This window comes from Caenorhabditis remanei, chromosome III, assembly GCF_010183535.1.
Source record: "Caenorhabditis remanei strain PX506 chromosome III, whole genome shotgun sequence".
In the NCBI taxonomy this organism is placed as follows: domain Eukaryota; kingdom Metazoa; phylum Nematoda; class Chromadorea; order Rhabditida; family Rhabditidae; genus Caenorhabditis; species Caenorhabditis remanei.
Window position 1 is genome coordinate 5178119 of NC_071330.1, and position 21989 is coordinate 5200107.

The 21989-nt window shown below is 39.9% G+C and overlaps 9 protein-coding genes across 9 annotated transcripts; 8 read left to right on the forward strand and 1 right to left on the reverse strand.

The window, feature by feature from the left end:
• Positions 1–4720: 4720 nt before the first annotated feature.
• On the forward strand, positions 4721–5086 carry GCK72_009171 (uncharacterized protein; the record flags this gene model as incomplete). Its single annotated transcript, XM_003103167.2, has 2 exons — positions 4721–4809; positions 4858–5086. 2 exons carry the CDS (start codon positions 4721–4723, stop codon positions 5084–5086), a joined length of 318 nt encoding a protein of 105 aa, XP_003103215.2.
• Positions 5087–5089: 3 nt separating this feature from the next.
• GCK72_009172 (uncharacterized protein) lies at positions 5090–5434 on the forward strand (the record flags this gene model as incomplete). The annotated part of the gene is made up of 1 exon (XM_053727246.1): positions 5090–5434. One exon carries the CDS (start codon positions 5090–5092, stop codon positions 5432–5434), a length of 345 nt encoding a protein of 114 aa, XP_053586823.1.
• Positions 5435–5482: 48 nt separating this feature from the next.
• On the forward strand, positions 5483–5858 carry GCK72_009173 (uncharacterized protein; the record flags this gene model as incomplete). Its single annotated transcript, XM_053727247.1, has 2 exons — positions 5483–5673; positions 5720–5858. The coding sequence occupies 2 exons, from the start codon at positions 5483–5485 to the stop codon at positions 5856–5858; spliced, it is 330 nt and encodes a 109-aa protein (XP_053586824.1).
• Positions 5859–6834: 976 nt separating this feature from the next.
• GCK72_009174 (uncharacterized protein) lies at positions 6835–7945 on the forward strand (the record flags this gene model as incomplete). The annotated part of the gene is made up of 3 exons (XM_003103110.2): positions 6835–6923; positions 6972–7754; positions 7810–7945. The coding sequence occupies 3 exons, from the start codon at positions 6835–6837 to the stop codon at positions 7943–7945; spliced, it is 1008 nt and encodes a 335-aa protein (XP_003103158.2).
• A 4248-nt stretch (positions 7946–12193) lies between these two features.
• On the forward strand, positions 12194–12769 carry GCK72_009175 (uncharacterized protein; the record flags this gene model as incomplete). The annotated part of the gene is made up of 1 exon (XM_053727248.1): positions 12194–12769. One exon carries the CDS (start codon positions 12194–12196, stop codon positions 12767–12769), a length of 576 nt encoding a protein of 191 aa, XP_053586825.1.
• Positions 12770–13287: 518 nt separating this feature from the next.
• GCK72_009176 (uncharacterized protein) lies at positions 13288–13749 on the reverse strand (the record flags this gene model as incomplete). Its single annotated transcript, XM_053727249.1, has 1 exon — positions 13288–13749. One exon carries the CDS (start codon positions 13747–13749, stop codon positions 13288–13290), a length of 462 nt encoding a protein of 153 aa, XP_053586826.1.
• Positions 13750–14503: 754 nt separating this feature from the next.
• GCK72_009177 (uncharacterized protein) lies at positions 14504–14956 on the forward strand (the record flags this gene model as incomplete). The annotated part of the gene is made up of 2 exons (XM_053727250.1): positions 14504–14736; positions 14788–14956. The coding sequence occupies 2 exons, from the start codon at positions 14504–14506 to the stop codon at positions 14954–14956; spliced, it is 402 nt and encodes a 133-aa protein (XP_053586827.1).
• A 2623-nt stretch (positions 14957–17579) lies between these two features.
• GCK72_009178 (uncharacterized protein) lies at positions 17580–20673 on the forward strand (the record flags this gene model as incomplete). The annotated part of the gene is made up of 9 exons (XM_053727251.1): positions 17580–17981; positions 18511–18641; positions 18698–18893; positions 18941–19010; positions 19202–19335; positions 19386–19819; positions 19916–20013; positions 20266–20513; positions 20575–20673. The coding sequence occupies 9 exons, from the start codon at positions 17580–17582 to the stop codon at positions 20671–20673; spliced, it is 1812 nt and encodes a 603-aa protein (XP_053586828.1).
• A 283-nt stretch (positions 20674–20956) lies between these two features.
• Positions 20957–21989, forward strand: GCK72_009179 (uncharacterized protein; the record flags this gene model as incomplete). The annotated part of the gene is made up of 2 exons (XM_003103138.2): positions 20957–21177; positions 21881–21989. The coding sequence occupies 2 exons, from the start codon at positions 20957–20959 to the stop codon at positions 21987–21989; spliced, it is 330 nt and encodes a 109-aa protein (XP_003103186.1).

The following is a 21989-nucleotide window of genomic DNA, read 5'->3' on the forward strand; positions in this document are numbered from 1 at the left end:
AAAATGATTCAGAAAATGTTGTCACAAAGAGTCATACGAGAAAGTAAATCTCCATGGGCGAGTCCGGTTGTGTTAGTGAAGAAGAAGGACGGATCAGTGAGAATGTGCATTGATTACAGAAAAGTGAATCTGCTTATCAAATACAATGCGCATCCGCTACCGAACATTGAAACAACGCTTCTTTCACTTGCAGGAAAGAAGGTTTTCACCACATTTGATCTTCTTGCAGGGTACTGGCAACTTCCTCTGAAAGAGGAAAGTAAAGAAATTACAGCATTTGCCATCGGATCAGAGTTATTCGAATGGAATGTTTTGCCATTCGGGTTAGCCACATCTCCTGCTATTTTTCAAGCAGCTATGGAATGTGTTGTTGGAGATTTATTAGGGACTTGTGTCTTTGTATATGTCGATGATTTGCTAATTGCTAGTGAGAACATGAAAGAACACGCTATCCATGTCCAAACGATTCTAGAAAGAATCGAAAAAAGTGGAATGAAGCTGAAAGCCAGCAAATGTTGGATAGCAAGGGAAGAGGTGGACTACTTGGGCCATATGATCACTCCAGAAGGAGTAAAAACAGAAGAGGCCAAAGTAGACAAAATGAAGAAATTTGCTAGACCAGAAGACGTCAAACAATTGCAATCTTTTCTAGGATTAGTAGGATATTATCGAAACTTCATTATGAGTTACTCAAAGATAGCATATCCGTTGAATTTTCTCACGTCAAAGAAAAATGCATGGGTCTGGGGTACCGAGCAAGAAAATGCTTTCGTGCAGTTAAAAAGCTCGGTATGTTCCGCACCTGTGCTAAGACAACCTGATCCTGAAACAGCAATCAGTGGAGCTCGCCCGTATCTAATATACACGGATGCAAGTCGTCAGGGAGTGGGAGCCGTGTTAGCCCAAGAGGCAAATGATGGTGAACAGCACCCTATTGCATTCGCTTCTAAATCGTTGACTTCTGCAGAGACAAGGTATCACATAACTGATCTAGAAGCACTAGCTATGATGTTCGCTTTGAGAAGATTTCGCACCATCATCTATGGCTCACAAGTAATTGTGTTTACAGACCACAAACCATTGATATCACTCATGCGTGGTTCTAGGTTGGCAGACAGGTTAATGAGATGGTCGATAGAGTTGATTGAGTTTAACCCAAAGATTGTATATGTCAAAGGAAAAGCCAATGTGGTAGCTGATGCGCTGAGTAGGGGAGGATGCCCACTGATTGATCCAGATGACATGGAAACAGGAGATATGCCAAATATCATTGGGGAAGTGAAAATGATAAAAGCAGGGAATAAGTTCGACACTAGTGAATGGCTCGGAAAGTTGAGAAAGGAAGAAGGATGGAGCGAGGTTATAGGGAAGCTAGAAAATGGAGAGAAAACAGGGTCCGTGAAAATCCCTGGAATAAAGAAAGGGATATGGCTTGACAACTATATGATTATAGGTAAATCGCTGAGAAACACAGAAGATGAAAACTGTAGTCGGTTAGTTGTTCCTGAAGAAATCATTCCATCATTAATCAAGGAGGCTCATGAAGGAGAATTAGCTGGGCATTTTGGTACAGAGAAAATGCTTCGCCAATTGAATAAAAAGTTCTTCTGGTTACGAATGAGAGCTAGAGTGGAAAATCACGTGAAAAGTTGTCAAAAGTGCCTTTACACAAATGACTATACAAAAATGGTGGCTCCTTTGAATCCATACAAAACAGAGTATCCATTGCAGATTGTAGCATGTGACCTTATTGATGTTGGGCTATCTACCCAAGGGAATAGATACATTCTATCAATCATAGACTTATTCACTAAATACGGAATCGGGGTTCCTATTCCGGACAAGAAAGGTGTAACAGTGTTGAAGGCTTTCATTGAGAGATGGGCCATTGGAGAAGGAAGAGTTCCGGAAGTATTATTAACTGATCAAGGGAAAGAGTTCTGTAACGAACATTTTCAAAAGTTCGCAGAACTAGTGAAGATGAAACATATCACCACTAAAGGCTATAACAGTAGAGCAAATGGATGTGTAGAAAGATTCAATAAAACACTAATGCATACAATAAAGAAGCAGAATGCGGTAGCTGCAGAATGGGACGACCAAGTTCCATTTGCAGTATATGCATACAACTCAGTTGTCCACAAAACTACGGGAGATTCACCCATGTTTTTAATGTATGGCAGAGACGCGAAAGGCGGACTTGAAAAAATCGGGGATGACGCCTGCGGTGTGTCTTATGTGGACATGGATGAATACAAGAACTTGTTAGTGCAAGAATTAAATAAAGCATACGCTTTTGTTAAGGAGCATGCTCTGCAGGAACAGCAAGAGCATAAAGTGTTATTTGACGCAAAACATCGCATTTCCCAGAAATCGTATCCACAACCCGGAGCAAGAGTACTTGTGGAAATTCCATCTGAGAAGATGGGAGCTCGTTACCCAAAACTGACAAACAAATGGAGAGGTCCATATAGAGTAATCTCATGTTCTGAAAACTCAGCAATGCTTGTTCCAGTTGCTGGAGGTAATCGGGAATTACTGAAAGTTCCATTTGAGAATCTGCGTAATATTCCTCCTCAAATGGATAACACTCCAGTTGAAACTAAAAAGGGACGCGCGCGGTTAAGAAATACAGCTGTAGAAGAAATTTCGGGGAAAATGGTTGAAGACAATAATCATGACTTATGTATTTTCAGTGAACTATTCTGGTGCCGATGCCAAAAACCGTGCGTCTTCTTCCTTCCACACAACAAGGATCTGCGGTTCCACTCGCCCACACAATTTGCAAGAGCGTCTCAACTTCTGCAGAAACACAAGGACTTGAAAAAGGATGATATGATGATGCTCGTGCAAAAACGATTACCAATGTTCCCAGAATTACCAACAGAGGAGGCTTGGATGATTCTTGGTCAATGTCCCACTCTCAATATTTGGGTGAAGGATATTGTATTGTGGAGAGAAGCCTTTGAATTGCAGTATGCCATGACTCTGGAAAAGTGTCTAGGCTCCGAACTGCTGCAATCCATGTCAGCCATGGTGTTCTGCTTTCCCGGAGTCGAGTTGAAATCGGTCGCTTTGGCATTGAAACATGTGAAACTATTGAAAGATGAAGACACTGTAGCTGAACGAATCAGAAAGAATTTGGAGACTAAGGAAGTGAATGTGGCAGTATTCGTAATCCCTTTCTCCACATCTGAACAGTCTAAGGATTCGTGGCAGGAAGCGATTCATGCTGTACCCAAAGAGATCGATGTCATCGTTGTGTTTGGCCACGTCACTCAATTCGATCACGCCGAAGGAGAAATATTCACTCAACTGGTAAAAGAACTGTACAGATTGGAGGGAAAATTCACCGTGCTTGGCCCAGACTTCACAGAGAAGTTCAATTTGAATAGGACGCTGTTGAACGTATCCGACCGGTCCAACTGCTTAAAATATTGGGAGGATCTGGTGCGCATTGTGAAAGAAGAAAAGATTATCTGGCCACATCTCAAACTAGCCACTTTGGAGGCAGTGGAAACAAATCAACCTGCTGCCACTGAAGCTACAGGAGCAAGTGGATCTGGATTTGGGCCCATTCGAGCTCACAATAGTAGAGGAAGCAGATCGGGATCATACGGATTGGGATCATATTCAAAATTCCGGCACAATCGCTGATATGGATAGTTTCCTTGATAATTATCTAAATTGTTTGTCTTTTGTTATTCACATTTATTCCTTAATTACTCTCCAATCATCTCATGTTATATCTGGTTCTTGTTTTATAGTCTTAAATTCTATCCCCCCCTTCCACCGACGATTACCCCCCTGTCCTAACCTTTATCGAGAAGTCTTTAACTTCTTCTGTTGTTTTGCTAATTAGTTATCTTGTTTTAATTTAAACCCAAAAAGCTCCATATTTTGTATCTCCTAGTATCTTCACAACTGTTCCGTGTCATTCATTAAAGCCACGGGAGAAGGGACTCGAAAGGACCCGGAGATGTCCGGTACGTACCGGTTTTTATCTCTAAATAGTCTATAAAGTCACTCCAAGTCTTAGACTTGCCTTCATAACTCGCGGGCTCGATGCAGTTGCGCTCTAGCGCATTGTATCTATTCTCCGGCGCGAACATGTAAAAGTGAAGAGAAAAGGAGAATTGTAATCATTCTTGAGCTTGGGGTCACCTAGAGTTAGGTGATTTTTACCCGTTTCAGTCAAGTTTCGCCCGTTTATACTTTTTGGGTGGTTTTTGTCACCTTTTTTCTATTGTTTTAATTAGCTTTTGTTTGTCTTTCTAGCTTAGGGTAGCTGTTAGACTCATTATTACTTTCTCGCTCTTTTGTAATCGATTATCGAGCAGATAATCGATTGATTGTTACTAGAATAAATTCGTAACTATCTAGACAATTGTGTTTATTGATTTTCTCGTCTTTCCGCTTATTGTCTGTTTACCAGAAGCTAGCGCGACACCGTTGTCACGTCTAACTTTCTGACTTACCTAGCAAACATAAGAGACTGTCCCGTCACTCAATTCAACTGGGATAACTAATGGAGAGTGGGAAAGAGAAGGTGTAGGATGGAAAAGAAGATACTAGGGCATTACGGGACAGATGTTAGATGTCATTTGAGTGACGTGACTGTCCCTTATACACTGTTTGCCAAGTATATAAAAAAGAAGGGATTAGCATTCCTTGTGGAGAAGAATCGACGTCCACTCATTCAGTCTTCCTGCAAAAGGAGATGACGTCTACCTCTTCTCCGTTTCCTTTGTTTTGTCTTCCTCATGTTGTATTATCAGAAGTATTCAACTCAACGACTCCTGATGAAATGTAAGTATTTCAGTTCGTTTGGATATCCTCTTACAGAATTTATTGCAGAATACGAATCTCCCTGTGCTCGAAAAAAGCTGCCCGAGTCATAAAGTATACTTCTAGCCAATGGAAAAAAAGAAAAGATTTGGAATTGATTTTGCAAGAAACCCAACCATCCGTTGTGAAATATAAGGAGTTCTCACTTCTATCGGTCTCTCATATTTCTAAAGCAGACAATCAGAGATATCTAGAGAATTTGAAGATTGGGAAGTCAATTGTTCCAGCGAACACATAAAATATGGTCACTTACTGGAAGGATAAGCTAAAAGGAGTCAGAAGTGTGATGGAGTACGTCATGGACATTTTTAACTCTGAAATCGAAACTTTTGATATAACCGAAGACGCGACGTCATCCGAGATTCACTATATTTTCCAATGGATGGCTAAAAGGAAAACTGCATTCTCCTTGTTCATACTGGACTGTAATAATGTAACGACGGATGATCTGAACTTCTTTTTCCGTAACATCCAGATCAGTAAAATTGCCTGTCTAAATGGACGCTTTCCTGAAACCTATCGACATCAACGAAGTCAATTTTGGACTTTTCCAAGAAACGTCGTGAATTTTTATGCTGGAGTTTGAATGAGAATGAGTCATTTGCTTTCAATGAATTGTCGCTTCATTAAAATTATGAACGTTCTATTCACTAACAAAGAAATCAATAGTTTTTTGAAAAAATGGCAGGCTGGAGAGGCGTGTCCTCTTCTGAAATATCTAGATTTGGGATTCCCGAAACTCTTGAATTTGGAAGAAGTGGTTGAAGGATTGGATGGGGTTAAAGTGCCAGAAGGCATTGTAAGAGAGTTTGACATAATATTATCGTGAGTACATGTGGAAATATTCTATAATTGTAAATATTGTTCTCAGGGACAAGCCGATCAACTTTCCGGGTGGCTACGATATCAAACGGCATGATGGAACCATTGCTACAGTATGCACAGAAACTCATCCTGAACTTCCGATAACACATTTAAGAATTGCAGTCTGGTCAAAGTTGGCTTCTTAACAACATTTATCGGTGTATTTTTTTAATTTTTAAAAATGGCTTCTGGTTTAATAAACTGATTCTTCAAGAATTCAATATATTTTTTCTATTTCTAAGAGCTTTTCATATGTTCCTTATAAACCTACAGTACCGCCCAAAAGATTATCAACTTCGACAGTGTATTTTGGTGTCACCTGAATGCCATAAACTCAATATTGTATGGGTTGGAGAGAGCAAAAATAGGACATTATTTCTGTAGTTGATCATTATTTTGTAGGGACACGTTCTTGGAAGTTACAGGTAATCAAAGCTAGTTCTCCCTGAAACCGACTAATTTCAGTGCATGGACAACGTGAAATTGCAAAACTACTAACTTCGCAATTAAAACATTCCCCCGAGTGATCCATATTTCCTTTGTGCATTACAGTTGTTAGGTGTAGTCGTACAACGTGCACTACTACTTCAACTTCATCAAAACTAGAACCATAATAAGATAAAACTTGGCCAAAATTTATATCAACCTTTCTTAACAATATATAACTTATTAGAACTCTTTTCTCATTAAGAAAAATTTGATCAAAAACTGATAGAAAAAGTGCAAAGACTTTTGAAGCACCCTAATAGTTAGTTTTTTCGAATTCGCATCTGGTTGAATAAAGGGATTTATTGTGAATTCTATATTTTCACACTTGGTAAGCAATGAATAAGGGACAGTCACGTCACTCAACTCAACTGGGACAACTAATGTGGGAAAGAGAAGATGTAGGATGGAGATAGTGGGCATTACGGGACAGATATATTTGCACTCTTATTGAGATCTCTCGTACTGATCCTTCTTCCCATAAGGTAGCATCTTCTGATTCACACTCTCCACTAATTCATCATTTCGTGAGTGACGTGGCAGTCTCATTGTTTGCTGGGTAAATACCAAAGAGGGATTCGTGCACATTGTGAAGAAGAATCGACGTCCACTCATTCATTCTCCCTGCAAAAGGAGATGACGTCTACCTCGTCTCCGTTTCCTCTGTTTCGTCTTCCTCGTATTGTACTATCAGAAGTGTTCAATTCAACAACTCCTGACGAAATGTAAGTATTTCTTTTCTTTTGGATATCCTCTTACATAACTTATTGCAGAATACAAATCTCTCTGTGTTCGAAAAGAGCTGCCCGAGTCATAAAGTATACTCCTAACAAATGGAAAAATAAGAATTCTTTGCACTTGATTTTCTACGGAAACGAGCCATCTCGTATTCAATATTTAGACTGTCCACTTCTTTTTGTCTCAAAGTTTTCGGAGAATGAAAATCTGGAGCATTTCGAAAATGTAAAAGTCGGCAATGTAATTGCAAAAATGGGCAAAAGAAATATGACGATCTACTGTAAGAACACACTAGAAGTTATCAAACGTGTAGTGGAACACTCGATGGAATGTTTCAACTGCGAAATTAGTAGTTTTGCAATTTCACATCTCACCATGTCATCAGAAATTCAATGGATTCTCCAATGGATGAGTAGTCGGAATACAGTATTCACTTACTGTTGGCTTGACTGTAATCAAGATGCAATCGAAGGGCTCAATAACTTCAAAAATATTCGATTCAATTCAACTGCTAATGGATCTCGCACCAATAACCCGACGACTTCACTCATGGCTATTCCAACAGAATATCTGAGTATTTTTCAAGGATCTTGGCTCAAAAAAACGCATTTGAATTACATGAACTGCACCAGGCTTACTCTGGAAGGAACTTCGTTTTCTTGTGGAGACATTAATGAGATTCTGAAAGGATGGCAACACGGAGAGTTGCTGTCACATTTGAAATGTGGACGTTTTGGAACAACCAATCAAGATCTTGATCAGTTATTAGAGGGAATTATGTATCAAATGTTTATAGAAAAGAAAGAATATAAAATGAGGTAAGTGGAATGAATGGAGTTAGGATATACGAGCATTTAACTTTGTTGTTTCCAGTGAGTCAGATGTGCACCCGATCTACGGTGGATTCAATATTGATAGAGAGGATGGTGTTGTTGGTACAGTTACCAATCACAGCGATGGTTTTCACAATATGTTCGCGTTAATGGTTTGGCCAGATTGGACAAATTAAGTGTCATTCTGATCAATGATATTATCTCAAATTTAAGATTAAGTTTAAGCTTACCGTAAAAACTGTAATATAGGCGCATTTGCTTCTATTTTTCAACCTGTTCGTTTGGCTATTTGTGAGACTCTGAAGTCGTTAATTTTCAACCAAAACAACATTTTCTCTGACAAAATTACACGAAACCTCCATAATTTGCAGTACTTTGAACGAAAAAATTGGGGGTTTATTTTGCTTTTTTAAATGAATTTTGAGAAATAATGATTGAAAAATTTAAGTGATTTTTTTAAAAATTTAAGTGATTTTGTGTCTTCACAATTTGCTTTCCTCCATTATGAACTACGAAGGACTGACTTTTCTCTTAACATATCCCTCCCTTAACCGTTTTCCTTTTTTCCTACTTTTCCTTGAAATAAACTGATATTCTGCCAATCAGAGACGTTTCCCCATTCCCATGATAACAATAATTACTTCTGCCATCTCAATATTCTAAACAAATTCAAGGAACATTTTTATGAGGGTACACAGGATTGTAAAGTCATTGAAAAGTTTATAAATATTGATTTTACAGTGTTTTTCCTTCAAAAACCCGTTCATTTTCCTTCAAAATCCTTCCTCTTTCCTGCGTGAGGGAGTCCTCTGTGGCGTGTTTAGAGAAAAAACACTTGTTGAACTTTCTTCACATATTTGTTCATGAGCTCTAATTGTCACTGATCTCCAAAGTTTCAGGTTAGTTGCAATGTAAACTTTTTTGTATTCTTCGAGGATACGCCTGCGAATAGCCAATGGATTTCTCCCGGTAACATTGACCATTTTGAAGGTTTTTACTGGAAAAAATGGAATAATTAATAAGCTGTTGCGAAATGAACGAAAAACACGATAATCCATTAAATTTTCAAAGATTTCGAACATTTTAAGCGAAAAATCTATGCATTCACGGTCTCCTAAACGTGAAATTTTTTATTAATTTGCACGTCGTCTGCGTCTCTCACTGTGATTTTTATCTCTCGTTTTCTCTTTATAGACGTAACTTTAAGCTATCTGGTGACTTGGAAGAAGCAGGATTTTGATTGATTTTTATGAAAAGTAGATGGAGGAAGACATTCCCAGCATTTTCATATATTAAACATATCATTCTGCCGTCTATGGAGCTCATTATCTCTTGTGTAATCAAATGGAGTGTTTTGACCCATTTTCGGAGATGTAGTCTACTTTTCGTTCAAAATTGGATAGAAGACTGTTAATGAAGGCTTCCGTAAGCAGTTTGTACACCGAAACCGTTCAGAAAAACATCAGATGGATGAAAAAATTAGGAATTCAGTAGATAATACGATGATTTTCTACTGCCGATGACCTAATTACGATGTATTTCAAAAATCGCTTGCCATGAGTTTTTAGAGAATCTGAAATTAATCAGTTTGCACCTTGAAATTTTGATTTTAGGCAAAAACTGAAAAAGTTGATTCAAAAATTCAATTTCAGTACAAAAATACGATTTTTTCGTACTTTTTGGCAAATATCTTGAAAACAAAGTAAAAAATCAAAAAACTGGCCCCATGCGAAGTTTCTAAATTTCATTCTGATTCGAATGAGCCATAAATCGAGAATTTTCGTTGAAAAATAAAAAAGTAGATGCATATATAAGAATTACTACTCAGTCGAAGGAACTTCTTAAAACTAGATCAACTTTTTTATTTTCCAATGAAAATTCTTGATTGACGGCTCATTAAAATCAGAATAAAATTTAGAAACTTTGCAAGATGCCACATTTTTGAAGTTTGACCTAATTCTTGAGAAAAATCGGAAAATGTGCAGAAAATTTGCCATTTTGAACTGACATCGAAAATTGGGATCTGCTTTTGTGGTTTTGCTCCAGGAAGATTCATTCTACTTGAATAATGATCAGATCAAGAATTTCTACAACCCCATGGAAACAGTTTTTAATCAAATGTCGTAATTAGGTATACGGTATCTCAGGTGACTGAATATTGGTTGAGAACGGAGTGTATAGGAACATAAAAAGATTTCCGGCTGGTTTTTCATAGCTAAACGATCACTAACAACTTGTTCAACAAAATTATAGCGCATGAACAACAATTAGTCGATTACATTTCTCAAATTCGGTCAAGTTTCCCAGTTTTTCTGTTTCTCGTTCACTGGCGTCCAAAGTCTAAGTTCACATTACTATTGCATATCAAAATGTAGGGATTTTTTTCCTCTATTCGTTTTGAAAACTTCCTGTCAAGTTGATACTTTTCCTTGAAGCTAGAGCGTTGTAAACAATTGCCCTACTTTTTTCTCAAAAATAGCCAAGGACAATACTCAGCGTGAAAGGTCAGATGATGTGGAAATTTATTTAGAATTTTTTACGCGCAGGAGACCGTGGATCAAGATGATAGTGGTTAGCAAGAATAAGCAATCGGACGAACAACTGGTACCCCAACACCTAGAGGAGAAGTACGACGAAGGGAGCAGGTGACCCCAGGATGAGCAGAGAATCGACCTCAATCAAAGGAGCAGCCGCAGTAGAAAGGTCACATGCAGTACAGTGTATCAGTATGTCACAACGTCCCATCAACGCCTCCACAGGAAAAGATCAAGGATAGATGAGAGGAGCAGGCAAGGCGGAGCCGAAGAAAATAGTATAAATAGTTGTCTTGTTACACTATATATTCATTCTTTGCAGAACTCTGGTTAAGAGTTCTAATTTCTGAGATTTGTATTCTGACATCTAATTAATAAACTATCATCCAATCACCACTGGAACCACTTTACAAGCAAGCTATGGAATTTGTAGCATTAAAAGATATTATAAAAGACTTTGGTGTGTTCAAAGAAAACTTCTGGCAATGTTATAAATTCATAGAAAATCTGAATTCGCTGCAGTTTCTTTGCTATAACTTTTCTTTCACTGGTTCTTGAATTGTTTTGTTTTAAATTCATGAAACCACATAAAAAATTTATTAACAAGTTGACAGAAAAAATAAACAAAACAGAAACAATATTAAACAAAAATACAGACCGTATCCTTTTAAAATCAAGTTAATCAGAATCTCGCATTCTTTCGCATCATGATAATCTTCCCAAATCTGAGTTGCACATCCCGATCTCCAAATCGACTGAAGAATCATCATCATCTTCAGAGCTGTCTTCCTCCGGGATTTCTCTTTCAGGTATTTCCAAGTTTTGCGTAGCGTCGAAGTCAGCATTATCGAAAAAGTTTTCCCGAGATATCAAAATCTTGGTGATCGTCCTCTTCAGGGCTTTGTTGGCGGCTGACGTCATCATGTTCCTCAAGATCAACATCATCCAGGCTATAGGGATCCTCAGGGTCTGACTCGAAAATCAAGACAATGGGGTGACCAGCCATACAGTAGGCAGTCTGGAAGGCAGAATGAGATGGGAGATCGTCTCTGGCAGTGAAAACATATCTGCGTACTCTGCGTATTGCTCCTTGGAAGAGCGCGCACCAATTTTACGGTCAAAGGTAGGGTGTCTTGGCTCCTGGGAATCATCATCGCAGGAATGTGGTGCGCGCTCTTCCAAGGAGCAATACGCAGAGTACGCAGATATGTTTTCACTCGACGTAAGCCAGCAACGATCTCCAATCTCATTCTGCCTCTCAGACTGCCTACTGTATGGCTGGTCTCCCCTTCTCCATGATTCTCATTGAATACAAGATTTTCCCCTCCTCTGTACACCCATTTCTAAGGTAAGTTCCTGTATTTTCAAAACATTCCTAAAATAAATCGTCAATATTTCAGATGAAAGTGTGCCACGCCAGTGTGTGAAGCCGCCTGGTATATTCCGGTTTTCCGATGCATGGATCGTCGCATATCGTTCACCGAGGATACATCCACGAAGAGCACAAACAATGTTTGGCGGTCGGGCGCAACCGTTCCAGGCGTGTGTTACCTACACCATCGAATACCTGACTACTGCAGCCTGTACCCGTGGACGAACATGAAGGGTGCGTATTACCCCAAGGGTCAACCAACAGTGATTCGTGACAACCTCAAAATCATCGTCAAAAGAAAACCAACAGGGTATCGCGGACTTGTCTTTTGTGACGTTCTTCCACCCTCAGTATTGGATTTCAGGGTCCTACCCTTCCGGGCAAATAACAAGTTGTTGCTCCCGCTGTGTGGGACGTGCGCAATCCAATAAAATGGTGGCAAGTGCACACATAAAGAGGAGGCGCAACGGTACCTGACAGGTTCTTGAACGTCTGATGAGTTGAACTTGGCCATCAAGATGGGATACGAAGTCAAGAGGATCCACGAGGTTTGGCATTGGGATGATCACAAATGGTTCAAAGGAGGATTTTTCGAGAAGTTTTTGGCTCCGCTTTTGACGTTGAAGCACGAGGCTTCTGGATGGCCGCGCCCTGACATGCCCGCCGCCGAGAAACAGAAACACATCGACGACATTTTGGAGAATGATGGCATCCTGATTGATGAGGCAAATGTTGCGAAGAACCCGGCACTCCGTCAGCTTGCCAAACTATTCTTGAATAGCGCGTGGGGGAAGTTTGCACAGAACCCACTGAAGACGGAGATCAAAATGTTTGACGTAAACGATGGATACGCCGTTTTTGAGTTTTTCAATTCAAAGCATCATCAGCCGGTGTCTCTAGACACATTCGGGAGCAAGCATATCATTGCATCCAGGGAGCCACTCAAAGAAGGATTAATTGGCGCAAAGTACACAAACATTGTGTATGGATCCATCACCACTGCCACAGCCCGGATGCGTCTAGACGTTAGCAAACAATCAAAACAAGACCGGATGATATATGTGGACGGATGCACAGCTTATCGAAAATTCTAAACTATTTTTAATTTATTTTTAATGTGACATCAAATGTATCTTATACTAATAAATATTCGATGTTTTCAATCAACAAATAAGTTCATCTTAAAAAAAACTTTGTTTGTGGGTTTTCAAGTAAAAGAAAACATCCGAGAAAAATTAACATTTTGGTTGTAATTTTCTGGAAATTTTCTGATTTATTTAGTATGAAAATCTGAAAAATGTGAGAATTGAAGGAAATAAATGAAAGATCAGGGAGGAGAACGCAGACAGTTGGACACTCTCGCTTCTTTGCGTCTCCTCTCTTCATCCACAGTGTATATGCCTCGACTCCTCAATGCTCCATATAAGGTGCTAAAAAATAAAATGTGCAGAATTTTAAGCTCCATGATTTTGTAATCGACCGGCTCGATGTTGTCTGAAGTCGACGAGTAAACTGCATATGCAGTACACTACCAACTCCAAAGAGTTTATTTATGCTGTAAAAGTTTATGTATGCTCTGTGATTGCAATCAACATGAAAATTTGTACAATATTTATTTCATTTTATTAAAAAAAATTGAGAATTTTCGATTAGCTGTGCATCCGTCCACATATATCATCCGGTCTTGTTTTGATTGTTTGCTAACGTCTAGACGCATCCGGGCTGTGGCAGTGGTGATGGATCCATACACAATGTTTGTGTACTTTGCGCCAATTAATCCTTCTTTGAGTGGCTCCCTGGATGCAATGATATGCTTGCTCCCGAATGTGTCTAGAGACACCGGCTGATGAAGCTTTGAATTGAAAAACTCAAAAACGGCGTCTCCATCGTTTACGTCAAACATTTTGATCTCCGTCTTCAGTGGGTTCTGTGCAAACTTCCTCCACGCGCTATTCAAGAATAGTTTGGCAAGATGACGGAGTGCCGGGTTCTTCGCAACATTTGCCTCATCAATCAGGATGCCATCATTCTCCAAAATGTCGTCGATGTGTTTCTGTTTCTCGGCGGCGGGCATGTCAGGGCGCGGCCATCCAGAAGCCTCGTGCTTCAACGTCAAAAGCGGAGCCAAAAACTACTCGAAAAATCCTCCTTTGAACCATTTGTGATCATCCCAATGCCAAACCTCGTGGATCCTCTTGACTTCGTATCCCATCTTGATGGCCAAGTTCAACTCATCAGACGTTCAAGAACCTGTCAGGTACCGTTGCGCCTCCTCTTTAAAAATACAGGAACTTACCTTAGAAGTGGGAGTACAGGAGGAGGAAAAATCTAGTATTCAATTAGAATCAAGAGCATGGGGTGACCAGCCATACAGTAGGCAGTCTGGAAGGCAGAATGAGATGGAAGATTGTCTATGGCTTACGTCAAGTGAAAACATATCTGCGTACTCTGCGTATTGCCTTCTGGGAAGAGCGCGCACCAATTTTACGGTCAAAGGTAGGGTGTCTTGGGTCCTGGGAAAAATCATCGAAGGAATGTGGTGCGCGCTCTTCAAGCTAATACGCAGAGTACGCAGATATGTTTCCACTCGACGTAAGCCATAGACAATCTCCCATCTCATTCTTCCTCTCAGACCGCCTACCGGAATGGTTGGTCATCCCATTCTCTTGATTCTAATTGAATACTAGATTCCCCTTCCCTGTACACCCACTTCTAAGGTAAGTTCCTGTATTTTCGAAACAATTCCTAAAGTAAATCGTCGTTATTTCAGATGAAAGTGCGCCATGACAGCGTGTGAAGCCGCCTGGTATATTTCGGTTTTCCGATGCATGGATCGTCGCATATACCGACAATACATCCACGAAGAGCACAAACAAGTCTACTTCACAACTCGAGGAATCGATGCTGCAAAAGCTGGAAAGACGCTGAAAGAAAAATCAAAACGAATGATGGAAGCTGGGTTCGAAGCTAACCGAAATCCCGACCAGTTGCCCAACGATCGCAAGACGACCGACTTGACTCTGCCGGAAATGTTGTCCTACTATATGTTCAACATCAGGAAGTAGGAATTCATCCTCCGCAAAAGAGACCACTCTTATCGGACGCATTCAAGCACCGAAGCTATTAAAACGATTGTTAACATTCTTTACAACTGTCCGGAGGTTCGAGAGAAATACGTGAATTGTCAAAATCCAAATATGCCATTTGGAAACATTTTGGGACGAATCATCCGTACTCTATTGAATACTAGAGTTTCCCCTCCTCCTGTGCTTCCACTTTAATTTAATTTATTTATTGACTGGAATATAAATCATGCAAATTAAACAGGAGTCCGGATCATGCCCCTCACGAGGCTAAAGACCTGGTAGGAGGGCGAAATAGAAAGCAAGATATTAGGTCTGAAGGTATGGGGAAAAATGGGGGGAACGAGAATTAATTGTCATGAGGAGAGAAAATAAGAATGAAATGGGTGAAATAACCGAAAAGGGGAAGAGGGGGCAAGGTAAAGAGCAAATTCACAGGGGGAGATCATAGTCTATTAATTGAATTATTGAGCAGGGAGACAAATTTACCGGGGGGGAGGAAGTCATGGGTATTACATATGATAGAATTCCATATGGGGATTGTAGAAGAGAAGAAGTCATTAACGTCAGGCCAAACACAAATTAAAGTCATGGGTCGTCTAGCCGAATTATACAGTCTGACATACGACTGGATATTTGGAAAATACGCTGCGCCGCATATAAATTTATAAAGTAAGATTAATTGTGATTTAAGTCTGCGATGGCGGGCTGAGTAAATATCGAGAATTTCGAGACGGTCGAGGTAAGAAGAATAAGGGATGTTGCAACGTTGTAGAACTTTTCTAGTGAATAATCTGAGTGGTTTTTCAAGTTTTTGAGACAGAACGCTAGAAGGTGAAGGAGAGTAAACAACAGAGCAGTATTCAAGCAAGGGAAGTACATAGTTGTTGAAAAGATGTCTGTAGAGTGATAGAGATCTAGACTTGAAGGCTTTCAGCAGTTGGTTACAGCGGAGTAAAGCTAACGAGGATAATTTGGAAATGTGAAGGTCGAATTTGAGATCTGAGTCGGTTAATAGACCCAGATCCCGTACTACTGTAGATTCGGAGATGGGGATGGAGTCTACATGAAATGGGTGACGAGAGTTTTCGGGACCTAGCCTAAGAAGAGAGGTTTTGGCCACTTCTAAGATAAGTTCTTGTATTTTCAAAACAAAAGGTGTTTATACATTTATATTGGCAGATATTGGAGCATATTGATCAACGAGTTGATGTAAGTGAGAAGACCTGGAGGAACTGGTGAAACGTTTTGCTACAAATCGATTCACCACTTGTTGATGGCACATACTCGAGGAATTGATGCTGTTAAAGCTGGAAATATGCTGAAAAAATCCAATGAACTGATGAAAGCGTGGTTCGAAGCTAACCGAAATCCCGACCAGTTAGCCGACAATCGCAAGACGACCGACTTGACTCTGCCGGAAATGTTGTCCTATTATATGTTCAATATCAGGAAGTAGAAAATCTTCCGCTAAAGAGACCTTTATCCTTGGACGCATTCAAGCACCGGAGTCGAATCGTTCCAAAGGCAAAGCCGCGGCGCTCTGTTCCAAGCGTTTCAATCGAAGTTAAACCGGATAGATTTGAGCCAGAGAACGAAATGAAATAGTTTGGAAACATTTCAAGCGAGTTATTGTGTTCAATGCGCCATTCGATGTTCCAAAAACCAACTACTTCAAAGTCAAAAATATATCGGATAATCTTGTAAAAGTTGGATATCGGGATCGTCTCACTGTCGGAAGGACCATTATTTGTTTGGAACCTCAAGGTTCTATCAATAAAAGTTTCTTCTAAAATATTTGATATTTTAAGTTACATTTTTCAATAAATTTTTAGAGAGAACAAACAGTTTTTTTTTTCATATTTCAGACTACGTTTTTCTCAGCCACATTCAAACTTATTTCATGTGCGAACGCGTCCCAGAGGTCTGTGTAATAGGGAAGAGGGAAGGGAGTTTTGAGAAAAATCAGTAAATATACATTATTTAGGCTATTTTCTGGAAAAAATTGGCATTTTTCAACTTTGACGGTAACATCGCATGTTCGAAGCGAAATTCTCACAATTTTTCAGAAAAAAGATTGTAGGGAAGAGAGTGCAGAGAAGCTAGAGTGTCTCGTTTCTCTGCGTCTCGCCTCTGGACTAGTTTAGCAATAGTAAACACACATACATACATTCAACTTGTGACATATTTCTAAAAATCATCAACATATATCGAATTTCAGCTCCTATTTCATGTTTCTGTTTATTTCAATTTTCCTATTCTCGTCCCAATTCATTCGTTCACTCAACTATGATTCTCTATATATTTTTCCTCTTGTTCCACCCTCTAAATCCTTATAAAATCGACCTAAACACCTGGAAATCATCTCAAATTTTCGATGGATTCGGTGCAGTTAATGGCGGGGGAGTTCGTCGGGTAGATCAAGAAAATCAACAGTTTTTTGGGTTTTCAGGCAACTTCTAAGCTGTTTTTCACATATTTTCCAAAAGAAATTGAGAGGAAAAAGGTGCTGGAAGTGTTGTTTAATGTGAGTTTAGGGAAAAAGTTATAAAAAACTGTGTTGTCATTAGAGCGCTCTTACTTACCGTGTCGTATTCACATCTTATCACTATGAAGAAATAAAGTTTGGCTGAAGATTTTCAAAAAAGTTTCGCAGGCTGAAACGCTTAAACTGCAAGTGGCGCGGATCAAATTCCAGCTGACTTTTTAACGAACACACGATGAGGTTAGGGCTACCAATGCAGCCGCGCCCTATTGGCAGTAATGGTACATTTTTTGCGTCACGGTGCACGTTCGAACTTATATAGCCGGTATATGTTGTATGCACATAGCATTGGCCATAGAGCGCACTTACTCCCTGAATACTCAATTCGAAGTATTCCAGAAAAACGATGGACTCCAAATGCTGAAAGTAGAGATGGGCGGTGACGATCAATCGACCGAAGGCACCGAGTCTTCCCATGAATCCCAAAAACATGAATTCTCAAAAACCAACTACGAATTCCAACTGATTCATGAAGTGCTCCAAGTCAATCCCTCTATTCCGATATGTGTCTTACCGTGGTCATTCCCTGGATGGTTGGGAAATCAACCGTATGAAAATGAGAAAGAGACTGCCGGATACGTGGTGGATTGGTTGAGAATAGGGAAGGAGCAATGGGGATTCGATACGTATTGTGTTGGAGTGTGGAATGAGAGAAACTTCTCAGAGAGTTATGTTAGGGTAAGGACAGGGTGCAGTGGAGCGCAGTTGCACAGAATTGGCTGTGGAGCGCATTTGCTTACACTCCAGAGTTGCATGGGAGTGAAAATTTCTTATCCGGAAGTTGGAAGTCGGAAGTCGGAATTAGATTCTTTGCAAATATGCAAAAACTCTAAGAAAAACATCATAAAATTCGCGAAAATCAGTGAAAAATTAGTTTTTGGCTGAAGAAAAGCCTGTTTTCTGTCCTTTAAGACCATTTTTCAATGTATTTCTGCGAAATGTACTTTTCGTAAATTTCATAGTGTGATGGCAGAAGTCGGAAGTCGGAATGGAGAAAAGGCTGGAAGTCGGAAATCGGAAGTTGGAAATCCATGCAACTCTGTTGGGCGCACTTTCAGCCAGATTTGGCAATAGAGCGCGTTTGAATATGTTGGTAACTAATAGAGCATACTTTCATACTATTTTCCTTAGAGCGAGTTTACTGTCATTCATGCTTACTTTAGAGCGCATTTGCACTTTCTCAATAGAGCGCACTTCTCTCTCTCAGGAACTCCGCCGAACTCTCAATTCTTCTGGATTCAATAAAACTCTTATCGTCGCTGGCGAAGGTTTTCAAATGGATGATAGCTATCGCAGACTACTGGATAATGACTTTATCAATGATTACGATATTATTGGGTATGTCTGTCTGTGTGTCCACTTATCCAAGAGAACTATGTATTAATCTTGTTTAGTGTCCACTATCCGGGTGGTCGCATCCCTCCTAGCGTCCAAAAAAGTGGAAAGACAATCTGGGCAAGCGAGGACTACAGTACTGACAATCGAGGCAGTGGATTAGGTTGTATGGCTCGGGTGATGAATTGGAATTATGTCGATGGAAATATTACTGCGTATGTCTGTCTGTGTGTCCAGATGTCCATGAAACTTACAGTATGCTCTCCTGGCACTTGATGTCTGCATTCTACCCACAAATCCAGTGGTGGCGGTGTGGATTGTCGATGGTGGATGAGAAGAAATTTGAGACGGAAAACGCGTTTCACGTGTTGAGTGAGTTTGCGGTGGAGCGCTGTTACATACCTTGCAGACGCAAAGCAGAGAGTTAAAGCTCACGATTTCTCTATAGAGCGCGTTTACATTTGCTTCTCAGAACAGCATACTTGCACTCTTATTCTCCATGGAGCGCACTTTCGCACAATTATCATTAGAGCGCACTTCCACTCTCAACTCAAAACTTATAGAATACGTGACTGGTCATGTGAAACGTGGCTGGCGGATTCTATCTCACGGACGTGGAAGCGGCCGATTTGAAGGGGGCGGGACTTATGTGACCTACACGGATGGCCACGACTTCACCATTTTTGTGGAGACTATGGTAAGTGTGTCTGTTTTTTTTTCCAGATGTCCCTCTAAACTTGTTTTCAGAGCTATGAATCCTCCCTCTGCCAATACTCATCTCCACTTCCCTACTCTGTCAAAACAAATCAAAATATTCGTTTTGAATTTACCGGATTTTCCCAATTCCAAGTTAATCGACTAAATGTTTCCCTAAATTTCGTCGCCCCACAATCCGTTCCCCTCCTCCAAAACATCATCGAACTCTCCGTTCCCATTGACTCATTCGGTGTGCTAACCACACTTCCAGTTACAGTACCCCAGCGGGTTACTGTACCCACTCCGGCATTTCCGTTGAAATATTTCGATGACTTCTCGAAATACTCACCAGATGAGGAACCTCGATTCTGGATGCCTCAAAAGGGGTCTTGGGTGGTTAGAGAGGGACGGGCGGTGCAAAAAGTCACGGAACCGCCTATCAGTTGGTGTACAGGGAGGACAAGGACACCGTATGCTGTTATGGCGTGAGTTTTTTTTTTTTAATTTTAGATTCTTGGTTTTTTTTTAAGTATTTGAAATTTTAACATTTTGTCAGTGGAGCGCACTTCCATAGTTTACAGATACCGCGGGAAGAATAGCTTACTGAAAGCTGATGTGACGATTCCCGAGAATTCTACAGCGGAATCCATTATTTTGGGACTTCGGAGTAATTGTAGTGGTGAGTAGGAGAAAAATTGAAGAAAACGAAAAATATTAACCGGGGGAAGGAATCGAACCAGGGTCGTGTGAACCAAAAACTAGCTCGCTACCGACTGCCCCACTTTAACGAAATAGAAAGAGGTAGCGCGGGCATAGATGAGCGCGCGCGTTTCGGGGGTTGTCAGGGTGTTTCCGGAGTCTCCGGCGATGTTCAAAAAGAAAATTTTAAAATTTTTCACAATCTTTCCCTTTCTACCACTAATTTTTGCAGGATGCGATATAGAAGTGACAAATTGTCGTGGAATCTTCGTAGAAATCAACTTTTCCACCGGGAAAACCAAAGTTTTCTCCGATTTTGTCCATCGAACTGAAATTGCTGAATTTCAAGCCAGAAGAGAGATCAAATTCGGCAAATTCTACAGATTTGCTATCCATTTAATCGATTCTCACCTTTTTGTGAAATTTGGGAATCAATTGGTGATGACGTCAGTGGATATTCCTGAAGATGTCATTGAAAAGGTATTGTAATGGACTTCTTCTAGAAGATTCTGTATTTTTTATTCAATATTTCCTGTTTCAGACTCTAAACGACACGTTATTTGTGATTGGCACTGGAAATTTCGGCATTTCCGAGTGGGATAATATCTCGACAGATTATTTTCCTGAGATTTGGTATTAATTTTGAGAAAATATTGTTTTTATTATATTTTATAAATATTTGTACTCCAATATGCAATAAACTTAATCTATTTTCCTCCATAAACTCCAAAAACTTTTTATTTAGAAAAAACTACATTTGAATTCCCTCGCATTTATTTTTCCCGAACGACACTCCAAAATTCCGTTTTCCGCTAAACAATACGCGTTTGCGCGCGCGCGATTTGAATGCAAATATTTCTTTTTCCGATTTCCCCGGATTTCTCATCGATTTTCATATTTTTTCATCGATTTTTCAGCAAAAAATGGCCGCCGAAGCAGCTCGCAAAGGAATTACCGCCTTCAACACCATCAAAAACATAATTTCGGAGCTCAAAAAGATCGATAAGACGTTCACTCCGGCTTCCCAGCAATATAAGTACCTAATGGAGCAAATGAGAGCCGATCAAGTGACCACAAGACGGTATTCAAAGGCGGAAAATGAGTCGGAGAGTGTCGCCAAGCTTTATTTAAGCTATCTTCAAGGGTTCGTTGATTTATTGATTTTTTTGACCGATTTTTTTATTTATTTATTTATTTATTTTATTTATTTTGAATACGCACGCAAGGTACGTGAAAATTAAGAGTTGAGAGTTCAATATGTCCGTGACCGTTATCCTTAAAAACGTGAACTTCCTTCATTTACTGTATTTCCTTTTCTTGTTTCTTGCTTTAAAAGAAGCTTCGAAAGTGAGAAGCAAAGACCTTACACGATAGATACCAGGTGAAACACACAAGATTGGCGGCCGCATTATTACTCGAGTACAAAACACGAACTTGTACTTCAATTCCCGAAACTTTAGCCAATGTCGATCTTTTGCTTTCTTCATCTTTTTTCTATATAACTTCCTGGTTTTTCTTTGACTTCTCATCTTACGTTTCTTAGCAATTTGAAGCTCCTCTTGCACCATCTTCCATTTTTTCTTCTGTGACCTAATACGACGTTTGATCTCCTGCCTTTCTTTCCTAACAGCTCTTCTAGCAGCTCTTCTGTCGGATTCCCTTTGTTCTCTTAACTCCGCTACCAAGTAAGCTCCCAGCTCACGTAACCACCTACTGTCTTTTAAATCTTGAACGAACTTCTCCGAATCCATGTTGACGATTCCTATTCTCTTTTTAACTTGATTCCCTCTTGCCAACCAATCATTGATTAAAAAAATTTGGGAATGAAATTCAAAAAATAATTGCAGAAATCGCCGGCTTAATGCTCTACAACAGGAATACAAAGGTGGCGAGAAGAGTATTGAAGAGAGCGCCCGTATTGTTGGATTGAAGCTTCCAGAGAAGAAAAATTTCTAA